The 19768-nt window shown below is 57.8% G+C and overlaps 1 protein-coding gene and 1 long non-coding RNA gene across 3 annotated transcripts in view; one reads left to right on the top strand and one right to left on the bottom strand.

Annotated features, from left to right (window-relative positions):
• Window positions 1–2133: 2133 nt before the first annotated feature.
• The window catches only part of SMPD3 (sphingomyelin phosphodiesterase 3), a 77440-nt gene continuing 59805 nt past the window's right edge, over window positions 2134–19768 (bottom strand). The window contains exons 3-9 of the mRNA XM_002923209.4: window positions 12022–13561; window positions 7161–7236; window positions 6876–7031; window positions 5201–5290; window positions 4834–4897; window positions 2738–2900; window positions 2134–2473 (exon numbers count right to left, since the gene is read on the bottom strand). Coding sequence (XP_002923255.1) covers window positions 2372–2473; window positions 2738–2900; window positions 4834–4897; window positions 5201–5290; window positions 6876–7031; window positions 7161–7236; window positions 12022–13347 — 1977 coding nt within the window. The 5' untranslated portion in view covers window positions 13348–13561 and the 3' untranslated portion in view covers window positions 2134–2371. The remainder of the gene's footprint in view (window positions 2474–2737; window positions 2901–4833; window positions 4898–5200; window positions 5291–6875; window positions 7032–7160; window positions 7237–12021; window positions 13562–19768) is intronic.
• On the top strand, window positions 7257–12015 carry LOC117795296. 2 transcript variants are annotated; one of them, XR_004619254.1, is made up of 4 exons: window positions 7257–7415; window positions 8056–8148; window positions 8358–8577; window positions 11122–12015. It is a non-coding gene; the product is annotated as an uncharacterized LOC117795296 (long non-coding RNA). The 2 variants fall into 2 exon arrangements; XR_004619253.1 differs by having other exon boundaries at window positions 7257–8148.

A 19768-nucleotide genomic window follows, 5' to 3' on the forward strand; every position in this document is an offset into this window, starting at 1 on the left:
TGATAGTATTTTCTTTTTTAAAAAATCAAATGGAAAAGTCTGGCTTGTGCATGGTCCTAGCAGTCCACAGCCTTGATGAAACGTGTGGTTGGGCAGTGGTGGCCTCAGTGCTGAGGCTGCGCCAGAGGGAAATGCGAGGGGAGGTGGGACGCAGGCTGTCCCGGCTCCAGGTGCCAGGGCCAGGCTGGGCAGAGGCGACCTTGTTAGGACAGGAAATGACCGAGGCACAGGGAGGTATGACTTGCCTAAGGCCGCCCTGTGAGTAGGGAGAGAAGCATGTGCCCCTGTGCCGTGGCTCCCATAGAGCTGCCCTGGGAGGGAGGTGGTTCCTTGGAGGGATGGAGGCTGGGCTGGAGTTTCTCTGCTTCAGGAACCCTGGCCTCTGTCTCTCCTGTTCTGGACATAGCTGACTTGAAGTCTGGGGGTCTTGGCTCAGTCCCAGCCATCCAGGTGTTGAGCGTGTTCAGTTGGGCCCTGCCTGTGTGAGCAGAGATTCCTGGCTGCTCCTGGGAGTGGGGAGCCCCCTGACCCCATGAAGCCTAGTCAGGGCCCTGAAGGCCAGGCCCTTGGAGGAGAGGCACAGCAGAGAGCCCAGGTGGGAGTGTGCAGTCAGTGGTGAGCAGCCCCTCCTCGCTGGGGGCTTGGTTAGGGAATGTTCTGGCAGCAAAGCTCTCAGCCCAGACACTGCCCTGGGACAAACCAGTGCCCCTGTGTTTTTGGTTCTCAGGAGTGTCCTCCTCCAGCACAGGGCCTGCCTCTGGCTGGCTGCTTGGCCCCCATCTTGGTCCCTCTTGTAGCTCAAGTGGGTGACAAGGCACACCGTCAGCACACCGGCACCAGAAGGCTTCTAGTATTCGAAGGGTCCTGGTGCACTCCCCAGCCTTGCTGGGCAGAGCTGGCTCTGAGCCAGGTGGGCACAAGGTCAGGGCTCTTTACGGAGGGGAGACCAGGGGGGTTTGTCAAGAACAGTCCTCCGAGTTGGAGGGTCCTTACACTGGGAAACAGGCACTGCCCTCCCATGCATGACTGTGGGGAACACCCCCAGGTGTGTTTAAAAAGGCAGGTGGGCAGAGGCAGTGCTGCCGTGGAGTGGGGAGCTGTGGATCTCACCTGCCAACTCTGCCATGTTCTGCCCAGGTACCCAAGGCTGGCCTTGGTCACACGGTGGCAGAGTGGGCATCTACGGGCCTGGATGCCAACTGGTACCACTCGCTGCCCCAGGCAAGCAGTGGCCCCTGGCCTTCACCCCCAGCCTGCACAACTGATGAGGGTGAGGGGATAGGCCAGTTTGCACCTTGGCTTCCTGCCCCTTCATCCAGGGCCCCTGGGTCGCTTTTCAAGGATGGGCCTGGGAGGACAGAGCTGCAGCCTCACCCAGAGACAGGCAGACAGTTCCTGAGCTCAGCCAGGGAAAGCTTGGTCCCAAACCAGAGAGGTGTCCAGAAGAGAAATGGGATCAGGCAGAAAGAAGAGGATGCATTGGTTTTGACAGAAGAGAAGCTATAAATCTATCATTTGGAAAACCTGAAGCCCCCCCCCCCGCCCCTTCTTCCTGTGAAAAAGTGATGTCTCTCCTCAGATTCCCTTTGCCCACTTTGAAGTCTCTTGGGGGAGCCTCTGGGGCACTGGTTGCCTGGGAGAGGGAGCCCGAGCAGTGTTCTCCCTCATGGTTTTCAGACCCTCTAAAGTGAAGAGTGGTTTTCTTAACTTTTTCTGTTTTTCTTTTTAAAATGTAATCGCCCTTGAATGCAAGACCCTGGGAAGAGCCTGGGCTTGCTGGTAAGTGGACACAGCCCTCACGGTCCTTGCTCGCTAGCCGTCCGGGCTGGAGGCAGGAGCTGGCGGCCCTGTGCCCAGGAATGCTTCTTTGGCTGGTTCTGATCGTGTTTGGAGTTTGGCCTTGGGTGAGGCCCGAGTGAGGGGTCTGTGTGGCTACGGCGTGGCACGTGACATGCGGGCAGCGTGCATGCGAGGGTGCAGGCATGCGAGACGACATGGCAGCAGACAAAATAATGAATCCTGGACGAAGCTTGAGAAGAGATACAAAGAGTACAGAAACCCGGTTCTCATACTAACCCCCGGGTTACAAACTAGGTTGTGCTGTAGATTTGTAGAAAATCATGTTTCGAAAGAATGGCACTGTTGGGCAGCTGCGGCTCCCAAGGCCAGCCTGACTCCTCTGTCCACGGTGAGTGCCCAGAGGTGCAGGGCGGCGCTGGTTGCAGCTCACCTGGGACTGACCGAGGCTCCCCCCAGGTCCCTGCCCTCCTCCTCCAGCACCAGGGGTGCTCGCTGGAGGGGACATGGCTAGAGAGTTGCTGCGGCTCAAAGGGCTGGCAGAGGCCCCACTGCTCGGAATGACGTGGCTGGTCTATGCCTCCTCCTCCCCTGTGGACACCATCAGCCGCATGGCCACAGGAAGGTGGTCGGTCAGGCCAGACAGCTGGGTGATAAAACTGAATTCTTCCACCTCCTGTTGGGGAGAAGCATCCCTATTAGATCCAGAGGGTATCCTGCAAAGGAGAGGCCTGGAGGGCAGGGGTGAGGCTGCAGGGGGCGGGGGCTGGAGCTGGCCGGGATCTTCCTGGAGACAGAGGAGTGGGAGCATCACAGGGGCCTCAGGGTCTCTGGGACAGACCGATCTTGTTTTCAGAGGACAGCACCGTGCTGAGGGGTGCAGGGCAAGGGTCGCCTATCTAGAGGCCTGGCCTGGCCACCCGGCCCGCCCCAGACTCACAGCCTTCCAGTCTGGACACAGCCCCTCCTCTGCATACAGCATGTAGTCGATGCGCCTGCCGTTGCCCTTCAGTAGGTCCTTGCGTCCCTTCTGGCCTGCCCCAGGGCTCTTGCTGGTGGGGAAGGCCAGGTACTCCCTGCGGCCTTCCTCGCTCTCCAAGACTCTGCTCGACACACAGGAAGGCACAGGAAGCATGGTGAGCCCCTTGTCCCCTTCCCCAGGCCCCAGATCCTGAGTGTGGAGCCAGTTCTCATCCCCAAGAGAGAGAGAAGCAGGTAAGACCAAACCCTGTGTTTAAAATCTGCCTTTCCTGTGGAGCCAGAAAGGGCCTGGGGTGGAGGGAAACTCAGTGTAGGCCTGTGAATTCCTGGCTGAGCCCTTGCCACTCCAGAGTCTGTCCAGGAATGTCCCACGTCCACCTTGGTCTTGGCTGTGGCTGAAGTTTGGACACAGCATCGCCCAGAACTGGGGCCGAGTTGGGGACAGAGGTGCAGAACAGGGCTTTGCTCGGAGCCAGTCGGGGGGGGGCCTGTTTCGGGAAACGGTCTTTGCAGGGAACCTCAGAGACTCTTCGCTCCTAGAAGTCCCCAGACTGTTGTTTCAAGGCAACGGGGCTGGGGGAGCCAGGAGAGCTCCCAGACCCTATCCCGGGACTGGACTCCTGGGTCTATCTCTGAGCGGCTGTGCCACCAAACCCAAGCTCTGGTCTAACACAAGGATGATCGCTGTGGGCCCCAGGACACTTTGGGGACCAGGCATGCTGAGAAAGGAACAGTGTTGGGGGGCGCCTGTAGGAAGAGCATGTGACTCTTGATCTTGAGTTCGTGAGTTCGGGCCCCACATCGGGTGTAGAGATTACTTAAATAAAACATGAAACAACAACAACATGGGATGTGTCTGCCATCCCATTTCTTGGAGGAAGGAAATTGATGTGGGTGCTTAAGTGCGGGTCAAGGATCACAGGGTGTGCAAGGTGCTCGGCGGGGGGGGGGGTGTTAACACCCTGAATCCAGGTCTGTTGACTTCCTGTCTGTTCTTCCCTTCCTGCCAGGTTTCCTCTGCAGCCTGAGCACCCGCTGTGGAGAGCATTCATCGGAGACCTGCAGAGGGCAGGCACCGCGGACAGACATGGCACAGGCCCGTCAGGCCAGCTAGTGCTTGGACACAGGGAAGGGGCGCCTGGACACGCACAGCCAGCAAACATGGGTTTCTACAAGGTCTTTATCAGCCCTGAGATAAATACACTAATGACATGCAGAACATCATCACGTCTCAGAAATATAATCCATTACTGTCCTTTGCCTTTGATAATTAATTCCAGCATCAATGATCTAAGAGTTACTGATAGTCATTTTTTAATCATCATCTCATAAAAAGATAATTTGCTCGGCATAGGATGATGTTTCAAATTTAGTCTATAATCTAATTAATTGGCTCAAATTAGCTGTGAGGAGCCACTGCCATGACTCTGTGCAGTCTCAGGCTGCAAGTTATAAATTGATTCTGCTGCTGGCCTCTCAAATGTGCCCTTTATGGAAGTCTCATCAGGTTCAAGTATGAAGTTCGGCTGGGATGGAACTGTCTCTACTTTGAAAACACTGGTTTGTGTTAGCTCTGCTCATATTTTAATTTGCCTCACTGGTGGCTACCAGCTGCCAAGATCCCTGCAACACATGCCATCCCCACGGCCCTTCCACAGGGGTCCCAGCAGCCCATGGCCTCGCCCAGGGAGATTCTGGGCCATTTCCCGTTCCCAGGAGAGCCTCGACAGGATGAGGCTCAGGGCAGGCCGAGCTCTTCCAAAGAGAGCCTGGACGCTGGTGCTGATGTAGGAAATGCCACTGTGAGCCCCTCGTCCTGGTGGGGGGCTTCTCCTTGGTCAGACCAGCCCCCTGGGGCATGAGGGTGGCCCAGTCTCCACCCACCCCAGCTTCAGTCCCTGAGGCCCTCACAGGCTTCCTTCCCATGGAACTGTGTTCTCTGCTCTGCCTGGCACAACCCAGTTCCCCACACCGGAGTCGGGGCTCAGGCTTATCCCAGCCCTGGGAACCACCCTCCCCTGCACGACCGTGGCAGCACGGCCGATGGCTGCTCACTTTTGCAGATTGTCAGGGGTGCACACTTCCTCATCGTAGAGGTTGTCTGTGTCCAGCAAGGTACCTGGGAACAAGGAGGCAAGAGTGGTCACTGTGGGCAGGGCCCGGCCAGCCTCTGGGAGGGCTGCCTCTCTGAGGCAGGAGGCCCGAGTGAGGGCTTCAGGCCTGGGCAGTTGAGTGCCCCTACCCCTTGGAGTGGGGTCTTGGGGGCAGGGCCTGAATTCTCCCTGGGAAGCCTGTGGGGAGCCCAGTCTTGGTGTAGAGTCAGGTCTCAGCATGGTGGGTTCAGGCCTCGGCAGTGCCCCTCCTTTGCCCCGGTCCCCCTTAATGCCCCCCACCCTCCACCCTGCCTCCAGCCCCAGCTCACCGATGACCCAGGACTTCTCCTCTCCGGGCCCCAGGCGGCAGGGGTCCTTGTAGTGTGTAAACAGGGAGTGCTGCTGCTCCAGCTTGTCATCTGTGCAAGGAGGGAGAGAGGGGATGCTGGGGGGCACAGGGTGTCTGTTCTCAAGGGTTGCCTGCCTCTGCTTCTCATCAGTTACTCTGACCAGATACCACCAAGTCCCTCAGGTAATGGCCTCTGGGTGGGCTCCGTGGTCCCAGATGAAACTGGTTCATTTGTCACCGGTTTTCTATGCCCTTGAGAGTGAAGCCGCCTCCCCCCCAACCCTGGGTTGAGCTATCCTGAGGACAGTGGTTGCTGTCCCTCTTGGCTCCCTCTGGGTGGTGCCCAGATCTGGTGGCAAACCCTGTAGGGGGCTGGCTGATGCTGCACTGACAGGCGCTACTGCCTTCACAGACCTGGGTGCTCAGGTTGAGAGTGACCATACAAGGCTCAGAAGGAGAGGTGACCTGCCCTGGATTCCAGTTTGTCCTGCCAACTCATGGAGCCAGACACCCCCTGGGAGGAAGGACAGGCACCACGTGGGGCCCAACCTGGTAGAACTCTCTCCGGCAGCCTCTTCCTTTGTGTGCCGCGTTCCCACACTGACTCAAGAAGATCCCAGGAGCACCCAGCATCTGGAGCTGGTACCAGGCATGAGACTCTGAGGGAACCGCGGGTTATGGTCGGGGGCTGTGCGTTTCATGGCAGACACTGTTCTCCCCACCCACCTTGGAATTGCCACCATTGTCAGGGGTTGATTTCCTGGTCATGAAACGATAGAAACAGCTGCCACCAGGTGAGGGCACCACCCTGTGCTCCAGGTAGGACCTTGAGGTCTCCTGCCTTCACTGAGGGCAAAAGCCTGAGCTCACAGACCCCATGTCACTCATGCATCTTTAGTTTCTCCTGGGGCTGGGACTGGTGTGGAAGGAGCCCAGGAGCCAGTGGGCGGACGGGGGGTGGGAGTGGGGTTTCCTCCCATCAGCTCCTTGGGCAGAGGGAAGCTCAGAGCTGCCCAAACTCCCAGGAGGTTCCTGGGATCAGCGAGATAACCAGATTAATTATTTAAGTCAATTATTTAAAAGTTTGCCCATGATCAGTTTTTAGTCTTTAAGCCTAACATTAGAGGCATAATTGCCAGGGTTCAAATCCCAGTCCAACCACTTCCTGTCTGTGTGACCTTGGACTAATTACTGGGCCTGTCTTGATCTCTCTGTCTCTGCTTCCTCTTCCACCCCTGTCACTGTGCTCACTTTCAAGGTTCTGAGATTGAAATGAAATAGCCGGCCCAGAAACAGCCATTAGAATCGTGCCTGGTGCAAAGCAAGAGAAGACTGAGGACTTGGTGGGAGTGTTAGCTGACTCGCCCATAGTCTGAGTTTCAGAGGCCCTGAGGCTTCTTTGTCAGAGGTTCATTTTTAGGGCATCTCTTTGTCTCCAGTAAGGAGGCCTCTGAGCTTTCTAGGCAGAGCGTGGGCTCTTCTCATTTTAGGATTTCTAGGGGGCAGAGAAATCACAGTCTTGCTAATATCTCACCCACATGCTCAACGAGGAGCAGGAAGTTCTTCAAGCTGCATTAACCCGAGCCCTTCCCGCTGTGCCTGGAGCCCATGCCCTCCCCAGCAGCCGACCCGATGGGGGAGGCCCACCACCTCACCTGAGGAGCAGTTGTCAAAGTTAAAATCTCCGCAGATGACGTCAAACGCCACCAGCTCCTCAGGGTTGGCTGTGCTGGACGAGGAGGTAGATTTTCGGAAATCAGCCAGCCAGTCCTGAAGCAGGTCCAGCTGCTCACACCGGATGGCACTGTCCTCTGTGGGGCAGAACCAGAGAGATCAGATGGTGGAGCTGCAGTCAGAACCCAGCCAGGCCCCGGCACCAACCCCAGCCCGCAGGGGGCGGATTGCCCACCCCCTGGAAAGCATGAGCCGCCAGACCCTACCTGGCAGGGCATGCAGGTGTGTGCAGGAGATGTACCCGACAATTCTTTGGTCCTGAGGTGTGCTTCCCACCTGCACCTGTTGGGGAGGAGGTGAGGTGTTGATGATGAAATCATCATTGCTCTGAGTACAAGCCCATCTCTGTCAGCTCCTGGCTCCACTTGGGCCCCGGTAAGAAACAGCACATGTCATGCTTCTAGGAGCTTCTGGTCCAGTGTGGGAGGCAGATGGATAAAGAAATACCAAACTCTGGCATGGTAAGTGCCACTAGTAATTCATGCAAGACTTTCTAAGAGGAAAAATGCAAAAATCCCCACTGATTTCCTCTCTGTAACCCTGCCATCTCCTGATGACCAGAGCATCCATGTGGATGACCCTCACGTGCCAGCCCCTCAGTTCCTTGTCCACTCCTGTCTGATGGCTCTTTCCCCTTCCCTCAGTCACAGCCTAGACCTGATCCCACCCTGGAGCCCATCCGAAGTCCAAGTCAGACTTCGCTGGGGGCAGCCCAGCTGCAGAGCCTGACACCTTCCAACACAGAGAGGACCCTGCCCCCGTGGCTTCATGAGAAGCCATTTCTGCTTTTTGGCAGTGGTTCCTGTTGGTTTCCCCATCTGGGATGACAGCTGAAGCCTGTCTCCATGGCACCTGTGTCATGGGCTGACCCCAGGTGCCCCATGGCCTCTATCCAGAGCCCAGTCCTCCTTCCTCCACAGCAGCCTCTGCAGGCCTTCATGCTGCACTCTCCCCAGACCTCAATTTTTGGCTCCTGCTCACCTCCTTCACTGGAGATAGAGCCCTCAAGGTGGGGGGTGGTGGTGATGGTGGAGTAGGGCTGGGGGCTCCTCTGAGGCTCCCTGCCCAAGTGCAGATGATCCTGGTGGGCTGTCTCCACAGGCTGGTGTTAACAACATCACAGACAACCCGAAACAGCCCTCAGTGGTGACCCTGTTGCAAGCCTGAGCCCTTGTCGGGGCTGTGGTCATGGAGGTAAGTGGTGCTGCCCAGCTGGCTGCTCTCCCAGGCCCTCTGGCCACAGCACAGCTGTTGGAGGCCACAATGGGAGATTCCCCTTCCCTTGCCAGGAATGCTCCCTTGGATCATCTGTGGGTGCCTTTCCCCAGAGGTCTCTTTCTCTCTGGGCTTTCCTCCCACCTGAACCTCAGCAGTCTTCCCCTAACTTCTTTATTCCATTCCAGAATGGGTTTTCTTTGATGATGAGATCATGGACCCTGGGAACTGTCCAGGGAAGGTGACTGTAGAGGCCAGTTCGTGGCTGAGGGATGTATATCTGTGGAACGTGACCCTGCCCATTCTCCAGCTAAGAGTGGCCCAGACTTGTCACCACTGCTGCATCATGGGCCCTCCGCTCTGAGAGCCTTGGGAGGCTTCCATCTTTCTTTTTGCTGCCAAAGACAGGTAGGCATTATTCTCCTCCATATTCGTTTTCACATCATTAAGCATTTTTAGCTTCCTGTAGCTCCTCATCTCCTTTTCCAGCCTGGATGGATGCACATCTCTCCTTTCCCAGTGCCCGGCGGGATGAACGTGTGGTTACTTGATAATGGGCAGTACAGCCCGGACTGGGGGCTGTTTATAAAGTCCCATGTTCACCATTCACTTCTTGCCCACAATCCAGACCCAAACCTCGGCCTTTCAGTACCGCCACCCCTGGAATGTCTCAGGAAATCACATACCATTGATGTGTTCTGTTGCAAAAACACAACACGGTTTTAAAACCACGGTGCCCCCCCAAAGGCCACACGATGGCGCTCTTGCCCCCTCTATTCCTTGGGCAATGCGTCTGTTCCCCTGAATATTATTACACTGTGAGCGCTAGTGCTTGGTGCTTCACGGACACCGCCTTGCTAGGGCCTTAGAGCAGGTCGGAGGGTTATACTAAAATTATACTAGAATTGGCTTGGGGTCACAAGGCTCTGCTGGCTGAGGCAGGTTCACATAAGATGTGTGCTGCCCCAAGCCCAGCTCCTCACCCTACTTCTCTGCTGCTTTCTTAACTGCTGGTGACTTTGCAGGCTTTTCATCCATTCCACGGTCTTAGTGTGTCAGCCCCTCACTCACTCGGCACTTGGTGTCACCTGCCTGTGCTGAGACCGGGGCAGGGACAGGGGAGGCACCACTCAGCCCTCCCCTCCCACTCCAGGATAAAGGAGCGGGAGGGAGGGAAGACACAGGGGCAAGGCCCCAGCTACCTGTCCCTCAGCACCTTCCAGCCAGTATCTCAGCCCCTCTCGCGACTTCTCTGCTCTCCATCAGCCCCTGAGTTGCCAGGATCCACTTCCCTACATGCTTGGACTGATTGATTCTGCCCTGGCTTGAGTCCTTGGGAGTTGCAGAGGGTTATGTTTCTCATGCAAAAACAATCACACTGAGAGGTTGTGCCTTTTAGTCTTGGTGGGCAAAGACTGGTGGGGACCAGAATCAGGCTCTCCCTGACGTGAGCAGCAGCGAGTCCAATCCCTTCCTTCTCAGGGTGCGACAGTAGCAGGAAAGCACATTTTCCTCAGGCACAGATGCACCACAGAATAGATGGTGGGGGGAGGAGGGATGCAGATGAAGGGAGCCCTGGCCTCCACCTGCAGCCAGGGCCTGGTGGAGGCTGCTGTCTTCCCAGCCCCCGGCCCCCGGCCTGTCTTCCAAATCCTCATTTATTTCACTCCTCCAGGCAGGAGAAACAGGCATGCTTTCACCAACAGATGAGCTGGGTCTGCTGTGTACGGAGCTCAAATGGCCCATTCTCCTTTCTGTCTGACTGGAGAGATAGGCAGGAAGACAGCTGGGGACCAGGGCTGAGGAAGCCACGGAGGGAACGCTGACTTGTGCTGGCTGTGCTGTGAGTGCTCCACAGAGGCCGTGTGGCCAAGCCAGGGCAGGACCAGGACAAGGGGAGCTGGGCACGGAGGCCCTTGGGGAGTGGGGGGCCAAAGCAGAGCCCAGGACAGGTGGAGGGGCCCAGCTAAAGGCTGGGCTTCTCCGTGAGGCAGCAAGAAGTGGGCAGCAGGAGTCAGACCTGGGATGGGAGGGGGATGGGGTTGGAAGGGAAAGGACAGCCCAAAACACAGGCAGATGTGGAGGAATGGCAGGCTGGGCCATAACTGTGGAGCTGGGGCTGGTGGGGTGGACCCAAATGTATTTGAAAAGTGAAATTAGGAGCCTGGATGCAGGAGAGGGGCTCAGGGCACAGGGACGAGTCAAGGCAGGCATGGTGGAACCTGGCTGATGGAGATGGGCAGATGATAAGTGAAAGGGGACTGTGTCCAGGAGGCAGCCAGACACAAAGTTGGGGGCTCCGGGGAGAGATGTGGGCTGGGACAAATGTGAGAGCCCTCAAGCAAGTGTGGAAATGGAGTCTGTGCAGTGACTTGCCCAGGCAGATGAGTGGGCCTGACCCTGGTGACCGCTTGGAAAGCAAGAGGCCTACCCAAGTGGGATCGGGTTGCCCTGCTGTGGGGGCTGCCAACCCTCCGCTCGGGATGAGAGCTGGGCAGCAGGCAGGAGGCCCACCAGGTGCTGTCAAATCTGCGAGGTGGGAGAGGAGTTGCAAACTGGGTTTTATGTGGAATATCTTGATTTTTACGTGTTGGCCAACACAGGAAACTTTTTAATGGTGGTGTGGACCAAATTAAATATATCTGCACACCAGTTTAAGGCTAAGGAGCAGAGGGAGCATCAGCAGTTAAAGTCTGGGCAGGACTGGGAGCCTGGAAGGAATGGCCAGAGAGGTGAGAAGAATGTCCACAGCAGAGAGACTGTCCCAAGAGACCGTTGTGACCTTGGTGGGCATGGTGGTCGGGGTGCCAGACCAAGGAGTGAGATGAGGGTGTGGGCTGGGGGCAGGGCCAAGGGGGTCCCCAGCTTCTGAACCATCTGTAGTAGAGCGGGTGGGAGGTAGAGGGTACGCTCTCCTCCTGAGCTTGACTACACATCCCCTCCTTCCCCCAGAAAGTCACTCCAGCTGCTGAGACAAAAATATATCCAAGGAATAGAACATTGATGAACCATATGCCAAAATGGGGAGGTAAGAGGAGTTCATTCAGTTTCAGCATCTGAGGCTGTGAGAAGAGAGTCACGGACCCCGAACTGTGGGCCTGCAGACCCGCATGAGAACTACTGAGCACTCTGGAGTGAGCTCTGGGTCCTTTATCAAATGGCCAAACATTGCTTCCCCAAACTCTGGAAACACCAAGAGTGGCTTCTGCGTAGGGAACAGAAAGTCAACACTCGGAGGGTGTCAGGCTCAGTAGAAGATAATGGGTAATAACCAAATTACCATGGTCTAAAAACTCCTGCAATTGCATCCAAATTAGCAGAAATAATTATGATTCACTTTAATTAGTGACTATGGAGGCGAAGCCTTGGGCTGGTCGGCAGAGTGCCTGGCATGGCAGCTGCGTGACAGCCAGGAGGGAGGGGGCATCCAGCCAGTGAGGCTGCAGGCCTCCGTGAACAGGCGTTTGCCCCTCCATGGACAGGGGCCCCCTGCGTCCTCCTCTTCCCTTTATCACTGCCAGCTTCACCACCAGCACCACAAAGACCCTCCAGGCCTCCAGCTCACTACCCACCCTATGAGTGGGCACTAGGTTGCCCCCACTTTACAATGAGGAGATAATGGCTCAGAGATCTGGGGAACTTGCCCAAGAGCACCTGGCTGGGCCTGTCTGAGCCTGGACCCTCCCTCCGCCTTTGTTCCCGAGCTGGGCGCCCACCAGCTCAGCTCCATGAAAGGGCTCACCTGCCCCCCAGCCCTCCGAGCACGTAAGGACCCCCTGGCTACAGCCCACCTCCCCCAGTGGCTCTGCCACAGGCTGACATGTGCCCTGGGGCGGGGCCATGGCCTCCTACCTTGAGAAACAGCGCTCCTTTCGAGGCCAGGCCGTCGGAACGCCGCCCGTTGGGGTAACAGTGATAGGCCACGTCCATGATGGGGTAGCGGCTGGCAAAGAAGAGGCCGCTGTTGAGACACTTGAAGCTGCAGCAGCCTTGGCAGCCGTAGACCCCGACGTCGTACAGAATGTACTCGAAGTAACCATGCAGCTGGTCTTTCAACTTGGCGGCTGCCCGCTTGTCAAACACCTCCTGCAGACACAGGAAGTCCAGGTTGGCGGGGAAGAAAGCAGACACCTCGTGGTCAAAGGCCTCGTCTGGGTGCCGCCTTTTGCGCGCGGCCACCTTCTTCACCCCGGAGGCCTTGTAGGGGAGCTTGCTGTTGGTGGCGCCCGGCTCCCCACTGCCGCCGCTGTCCGCCGCGGCCCGCACCTTCACCAGGGACTCCCTAGAGGCCGAGGGGCTGCCCAGGCTCCCTGAGTCCCCGTCCCGCTGACTGTGGTTGGGCGTCTGGCCCTGTGGGGCCCCGCCAGCCCCATTCCTGGCTTGGCCCCCAGCAGTGGCGTCATCAGCTTCGGGGGGCCGGCCCCCCTCGTCGCCTCCGATGCGCACGATGCAGGCATCCTCCAGGCTACCGCCCTCCGCCGGGTCCCCGGAGGCCAGGCCGTTGGCAGCCTCGTCACTGGGGTGACGCCCACCATCACCCTTGTATTCCACAGAGGCCGTCCTCTTAATGCTCCCAGGGACGGCCCGGGCCACGCCATCACTGCCCTGCGGTGACACCAGGCTGCTGAAGCTGGCCGCACTGATGGAGGTGTTGGTGGGTGAATCAATGTAGATTTTGATCTGGGGCCGACTGGCCCCGTTGCGAATTCTCTGCCCGATCTCTTTGGCCCGCGCTTGGGTGTTAAAAACATTGTTGAGCCTGGCCAGTGAGTCAGGGAGGAGGCAGAGGTTGGCAGTGGCGAAGCAGAAGCTTTTGCCGGGACCTGTACCCTTCCATTCACTGAGCAGGGCTGCCCCACCAGCCGGGCCCTTGTCCTCCAGCCGGGAGTAAATGTAGGGTCGGCGGGCAGACTGCAGTGGGGACCAGAGAAGGAACCCGACAAAGGCAAAGGGCAGCGAGGCAACCAGGAGGGCCAGGTAGACGGGTGTGAAGAGCAGGGTGCAGAGCAGCTGGAGGTAGCACGGGTCGTCCGCCCGCTGGCGCTTCTCGTAGGTGGTGGGGAGGAAGGAGGCCACGAGCCGGTCTGCCAGCCAGTAGCATGGGAAGAGGAGAGCCCAGGACACAGCGTGCAGGGCAGACAGACAGCTATTGGGAAAGGGGGCCGTGTACAAAACCATCGCAGCTCACTGGGCGCCGCGGCCGGCCCTACTACATGGTGTCCGTGGCGGTGCGGGCACTTTCCTGCGAGGGGTGGGCGAGTGGGGGGGGCAGGTGCAGGAGGGGTCACCTCCTGCTGAGATGCGTCTCTGGGCGGTCAGTGGTGAGTGTTGGCCAGCCAGTCATGGTTCACCTCAGTGGGCCATACTGGGCCACCAAGGCCTGCAGGGGAACCTGTAAGACAGAAAATAAGGGGGCTTTACTCATCCTTAGGGAAGCAGGTTAGATGCTGGGGCCACTCTCTCCCTTCACCCTGTTCCTGCTTCCTCCATCAGAAGCAGGAGTATTCTGTTTGCCTGTGTGTGTTTGGTTTTCTTGGAGTAAACAGCTTGGTGACATGAACACGTCTAGCTGTCCATCTTGATCTTGTAACCTAACCGCTCAAAAACGGACCCCAGATTTTGGAGGGGCCTCAGTTTGTGTGCATTTGGGAGGCAGGCTGGGGATCCTGGTGGATGCCTGGGCCTGACACTGGCCCATCAGGAGCCAGGAGTGTGCCTGGACGGGTCAGGGGTGACCCTGATTCTGAGGGGCCTCAGACATACCCGCCTGGCACTGAGTGTCCTTCAGGTCAGAACAGAGAGGGAGCAAACAGCAGAGAAATGGGGTCAGAGAGTCCTGGGGTGGAGGGCAGTGTGGCTGGCAGGAGGACCCCTGAGAGGAGGGCCCTACCCACAACCAGGCTTTCACTGTGCTGATCCTGCAGCATCAGCCCACCCCTGCTGACCCCCACCAGAAATCCCTGACCGGCCAGGATCCTGGCACTGCGTGGGCCTTACAACTTCCAGAATGATGGTCCCTGTGACTTTTGGAGAAGTGTCCTGGGGCTGTGAAGATCTGGCCCAAGCTGCTCCCCTCAGTCTGAGATGTAGCCCTGGGGCCCAGCTGAGGCCCATAGCTGGAGGAATGAGTCCACCCCAGGTCCCTGTCCCTGCCAGGGCATGAACCTCAGACCAGGCCCTAGGGCCCTGCTTAGCAGAGGCCTCCAGCTGCAGTTACTGCGCTGAATGTAGAATCAATAAAGACAAGAGTCTGGAGTGTTTGCCCAGCCTCCAGGGACCTGTGGGAGATCCTTCTGTGGTGAAGCTGGTATAAGCATCATTTCAAGTCTTCATTACCAGAAGACTCTTCCTGGGGGTTCACTTCTTGTTCACCACCTCACCAACCCAGTCCTGCCTCTGCCCTGGCACCATGGGGGTCTGTGCCCACGTTCCATCCATCCTGGCCCCACCGCCAGTCTTCCTCCTGTCTCCCTGGTCACTGCAGCCAGGACCTTGGTGCCATCCGGGTTCTGCCTCCCCCAGGCCCCACATCCCATCCATCCCTCCGACCCACTCAAGCTCTCCTGGAGCCCCTGTGCTGGTCCACGACCACATCACACTTCACCCACTTACTTGACTGCCTCTCCATCAGGCCATTTTCCACACAGTGGCTGGAGGGATTCTGTCTAGTCTCACTATCCCTCAGAGACCCCCAAACCCTCTGAAGCCTCTCTGGGCCCTTTCTGGGTGTCTTGTCTCCTAGCCAGGCCTGCCGTGTCTGCAGTCCCATCTCCCTTGTGCCCACTTCCTACTCGGTGGGATGTGGTTCCTTGTCCGTGCCCTGTCCCTCACTTAGCTCACCTCTTTTCTTCTAGACTCAGCTCAGAAATGACCACCTCAGAGAGGCCCTTTTGCCCCTTTTTGCCCCTCTTTGCCAGCTGGCGTAGGTATATCCACTGGGGGCTCCTGTCTGCATTGTGTATGGCCTGGTCTCTGCAGTTCAGGGTCATGAAAGCTCATGGGACATGGCCACGTCTCCAGCAGACTGAGAGCTTGGGTCCTGGAGTTGTACCAGCCAGAGCTTGGGAAAATAGGTGGGTGAATGGAGGTCAATCTACACTACCTGCAGGCCTGAGGTGCAGGGGGAAGGGGGGAATTTCTGGGATGCACCTGTCACCTGAGTGCTCTCCCAGGGCCACATCTCCAGGGCTGATTTAGTGGGGACGAGGTGCTTGTCCCAGACCAGAGCTTAATGTCTAAAGATGAACTTTTATCTGGTGTCTGTCTGGTTCTGGAGAATACATTTCACAAGGATTTTACTTTTTTCTGGGGAAATTGCTTTGAAGGAAACACTGGAAGGTTACATTTTGGGGAAGCAGGTGTGTCTCCTCAGATCACAGCCGTCTGGCCAGGAGCCATGGGAAACAGTTCCTTTGCAGACAGCTCTGCCCTGTGCCTCAGTTTCATCTGCCTGCGGGCACTAGGACCATGTGGTTTTGTCCAGTGCCGTAGTTGCAAGGCCTCTCACTCAGGTGTGGGCAATGAGGCTCACTGTCAAGGATGTTGGTGAGGCCAGAGGGCTAGTCCCTGCATCCCTCTCCCTTTCCCCTTGGGGTAGGGGGTGGGGAAGCTATTGCAGAGAATGGGAGATCCCTGACGTCCTGCCCTGGAGTCCCAGACCAGACAGTGGCCTTTACCACGTTTCCACAGCCAGCTCGAGTCCTGGTCTCTGAAGGCCAGGCTGTATGTGGGAGGTGTCCTAACCTTGATGGCTTTTACTTTGGGGTCTGCTGATTCAGGGGTCCTCTGAACTTAGGCCAGGCTACTGGTCTGGGGCCCTGAGACCAATTTTATAATGATGGTGGCTGAAACTGGAGGGTTTGTTGCAGGCTTGCTGACCCTCTGTGCACATGATTTTTATCCCCCCCAGCAGAGCCATGTCACCTCTGTGGCCCAGAGCTCATGGCTCAGTACTCAGAGGGGCTGGTGGCTGTCCAGAGGCCTCCCATGCCTGCCATCTGACAGACTTACTTATTCTTTCTTTAAAATCCCAGCAATTTCATTTGAGTGAAACCTGCAGTTGGGGCAGCAGCCCGCTGGCTCTCTCTGAGCTGCTGGGTCTGGCCGCTTTCAGCCCAGCGCACACGCACACGGCAGTGTTTGGAGCGGCCAGTCAGACTGGCCAGAGTGGAGGCTGTGGGAGACGGTGCAGAGCCACCTGCGCCAACTTGACCTAGAGGAGGAGGCAGCAGGTCCCGTCCCTGAAGGTGGGGAGGGGGGATGGCGTCTCCCAAGCCTCCAGCAGCCACTTCGGTTGGCATCAAGGTGCTAGGGGTAGGGGTCTAGGCCAGACTCTGGGTACACCCAGCTGCCACCCCCGAATGCATGGAGGGGGCCCACTCCCAGGTCGTCTTAGCTCTTTCCTCCTCTTCTCTGTGGCCCAAGGTCACCAGCCCAGCCAACACCATCTTCACCTGAGTGCCCGCCCCACCCAGTCACCGTCCCCTTGTCTTCTGTCTCAGGCCACAATGGGGCACGGAGGTCAGAAGAGCTTCCTGAACAATCTGATTACATCCTCGCTTTGGCGGCCCCATTGTCTTGGAGGAGAAGGTCCAGTCTCCCAGTCTGTATTTAAGGACCCTCTGTGCTCTGGCCCCTCTTTTCCTTCCCCAGCCCCACCCCAGAAGGGTCCCTAGCACCTCAGAGGTGGATGCAGCCTCACTTCATCGAAGGGCTCCTGAGAGAAATTCCCAAACCTTCTGTTCTCCCCTGTGGCTCATCCCTAACACTGGCAGGGCAGGGTGGAGATCCGCCACCAGCTGGGACCGCCTCTCTTAGTGGGGCCCGGCCCCCTCTTCAGCTGCCCTGTGTCCACCTCACCTCTGTTGTGGCCCCAGGGCAAGCTCCCCCCAGCCCTGCCTGCAGCAGCAGTGAGCAGCCAGGTCTGTTCTTTCGGCTTCCCCTGAGCTGCTCACAGCAATGTATTTGGTCTCCATTCAGGCGACAGGGGGTTTGAGGTGGCTGGTAGCCCAGGGGGCCACCACCGCATTCCTCCCAGATGTGGCAGCTCTGAGCCCCCAGCTCTTCATGGCTACCTGGGTCCCTGGTCCAGCCCGCTCACCTGCCCTCATCCCTCAGCGCCCCGGACAGAAGGAGCCTCCGGGGGCCGCCTGGCCACCTGCTCCGCACGCAGTCCCTGCATCTGTGCCCAGGAGCTGCTGACGCACTTGACACAAAAGGGATTGCTACCAATGGAGCCAGTTTCTAAAGCTCTGTGGTTAATTATTTTGTCGCAGTGAAATGAAAGGAGGGTAAACAAACAACAACACATTAATTAGTCTGATCTACACTTTCCCCATGAAAGGGGAGTGGGAGCTAAACACCGGAGGCTGGGATATTCTCAGCGAGCCTTAGAGTCCTGAGGGGTGCCCGAGCGGGATGTAGCACAGGCGCCCAGTCTGCACCCCTGGGCCTTTGTCTCGCCTGCAACCCCTCAGGGCCACAACATCGTGGGTGGCTTGGCCCAGGGTTGGCCTCCGGGGAGGAATGCCTTCCCCCTCTCTGTGCCCCGGTTCTCCGCTTCCCTGTCCTGGAGCTGGCATCTTTACCAAGCAAAGCCTGCCATGGGCATCTCTGATCAGAGTGACAAGTCCCTCAAAGGTCCCATGTGCTGAGCGGAAGCCACTCAAGCCCACAGGCTGGATTGCTCTTTCAGTTTCCTACTTTAAAGTAACAATCACTCCTGGGTTTCTCCCCATTATAAGTCCTGGCGTAGGGCTTCCTGGTTGCTCAGGATGCCCGCTCCTCCTCCCCTGCCCCAATGCCACGGTCTCCAGAGCTGAGCGTGGGTCCCAGACACCCTCAGATCCTCGTGGTCACTCCTGAGCCCCAGGATCAGTAGGGGGGCTACCCAGTGCCCCAAGGGAGGGTCCCTGGGAGTCAACCTCAGGCCTGCCCCCACTCCCAGCTGCACTGCTCACTGTTTAGCTTGGGTTTGGGGCTCAGGCTTGTTGAGCCTCTCTCATTATCTCTGACACGGGGGTAGCAATACCTGCCTCCCAGGGCTAATTGTGAGGCTTTATCCTTCCCTGCCACCCCACCTCTTCCTTGTAGGACCTCCCTGACCACGCCTCAGCTGAGGTTGGCTCCTGTGTGTCCTGGCTGCTCACACCCTGATCTGTGGATTTGGCGGATTTTGAAGAGGAGACAAGCTGCTTCTGTTGACTGTGCGGGGGGCAGCCAGAGCCCGTCCACCCACCCACCTTCTACGCTCCCGACTGACCCGCAGTACCTCCAGATCCTCAGAGACCCAACCACACTGTTTAGGCCGGAGCTGCCGGCCTTCACTACCATGTTCTTTCCCTACAGCGAGGACTGGACTGGGCCTGACTGTGACAAGGAGCCTGGGCCGCAGAGCCATGCAGACAGAGGGAGCAGATCGGTTCGCAGGCTCACCTGGCTGGCAGGGAACTTCCCTGGGAAGGTTTGGGGGCCAGACAGCCATAGTCCAGATGGGAGAGGAAGAGGTGGTCACAGGCTGGCACAGGAGGTCATAGGCCAGTGACTCCTGGGCAGGTATGGGGCATTGACAGAAGCTCCACACCAGAGTTGCTCCTGTGGGTTACTGGTATCTGTGGTGACCTGACCTGCAGCCATCACAGCACCGGAGGGGGAGACTTGTACCGCTCGGAGGCCCCAGCTAAGGCAAAGCCCCTCCTCATACACCTCCCTGAGGGCTGGGGGACCGGCTGATCTGCTGTTCCTTGGGGAGGGCGTTTCAGGCATAGGGCCTGGCCAGGCCTGTCCTATTTGGTGTTGAAGCTGGCTGGGAGGTCCCCAGCAGCCTCCTTGAGTAAGCTGCAGTGGACAGGCCCTCTGCTACTAGATACCAAATGATACTGGCGCCAGGACAGCCATCCCATGGCTGGGAAATGGAGACCTGGCAGGCACGCTGGTACACAAGACCTGCTGGACAGAGGATCAAAGGGTCCTGGGTGAATGCTGACATTGAATTTCTCCTGTAGTGGGAAAGTGAGCAAGCCAGCCCAGTTCTGCTGACCAAGGCAAGTGCTGGCCCCTCTAAGGAAGCCTGAACCATCTTGACGGATTTCTGAGCTTTGGAGAACTTTTGGGAAGTCGAGGAGGGTTGGGAGCTGCCCCAGGTTGGGGGCAGGATGGGATCTGTCCCTCATTCATAGCCCTTTCCCTCTCCTTCTCATGCCTGCTGATCCCCGTCTTCCCAGCAGCAGGGCTGGGAATCCTGGAGCCGAGGCACCTCCTACCATCCTCTTTGTGACCACAGGCTCCTGTCTAAACAGGCGCTGGTCCAAGCCCCAGGTTTCTGCAGGAAAGACGGAGAGGATTGCTCCAATCCAATTACCGGAATGTGCTCGCATCCGCCGGCGGCGCCAATATTGGGCCAGCCCATTTCTGCCTGGATGCCTGCTGCCCTGGGGGTTGGCATAGCAACGGGAGCTCTGAGCTGCAGAAACTTGGAGTCAACTCCTCACTGGGAGGACAGAAAGAAAGACTGAAGAGGATGCTTTTCTAAGTGATGCAGGTCACACAAACCCAGGCTAATCACTGAAAGTCACAGAAATGGGGGCTGGGGGCTGGCCTG

The sequence above is a fragment of the Ailuropoda melanoleuca genome, chromosome 12 (assembly GCF_002007445.2).
Source record: "Ailuropoda melanoleuca isolate Jingjing chromosome 12, ASM200744v2, whole genome shotgun sequence".
NCBI lineage: Eukaryota > Metazoa > Chordata > Mammalia > Carnivora > Ursidae > Ailuropoda > Ailuropoda melanoleuca.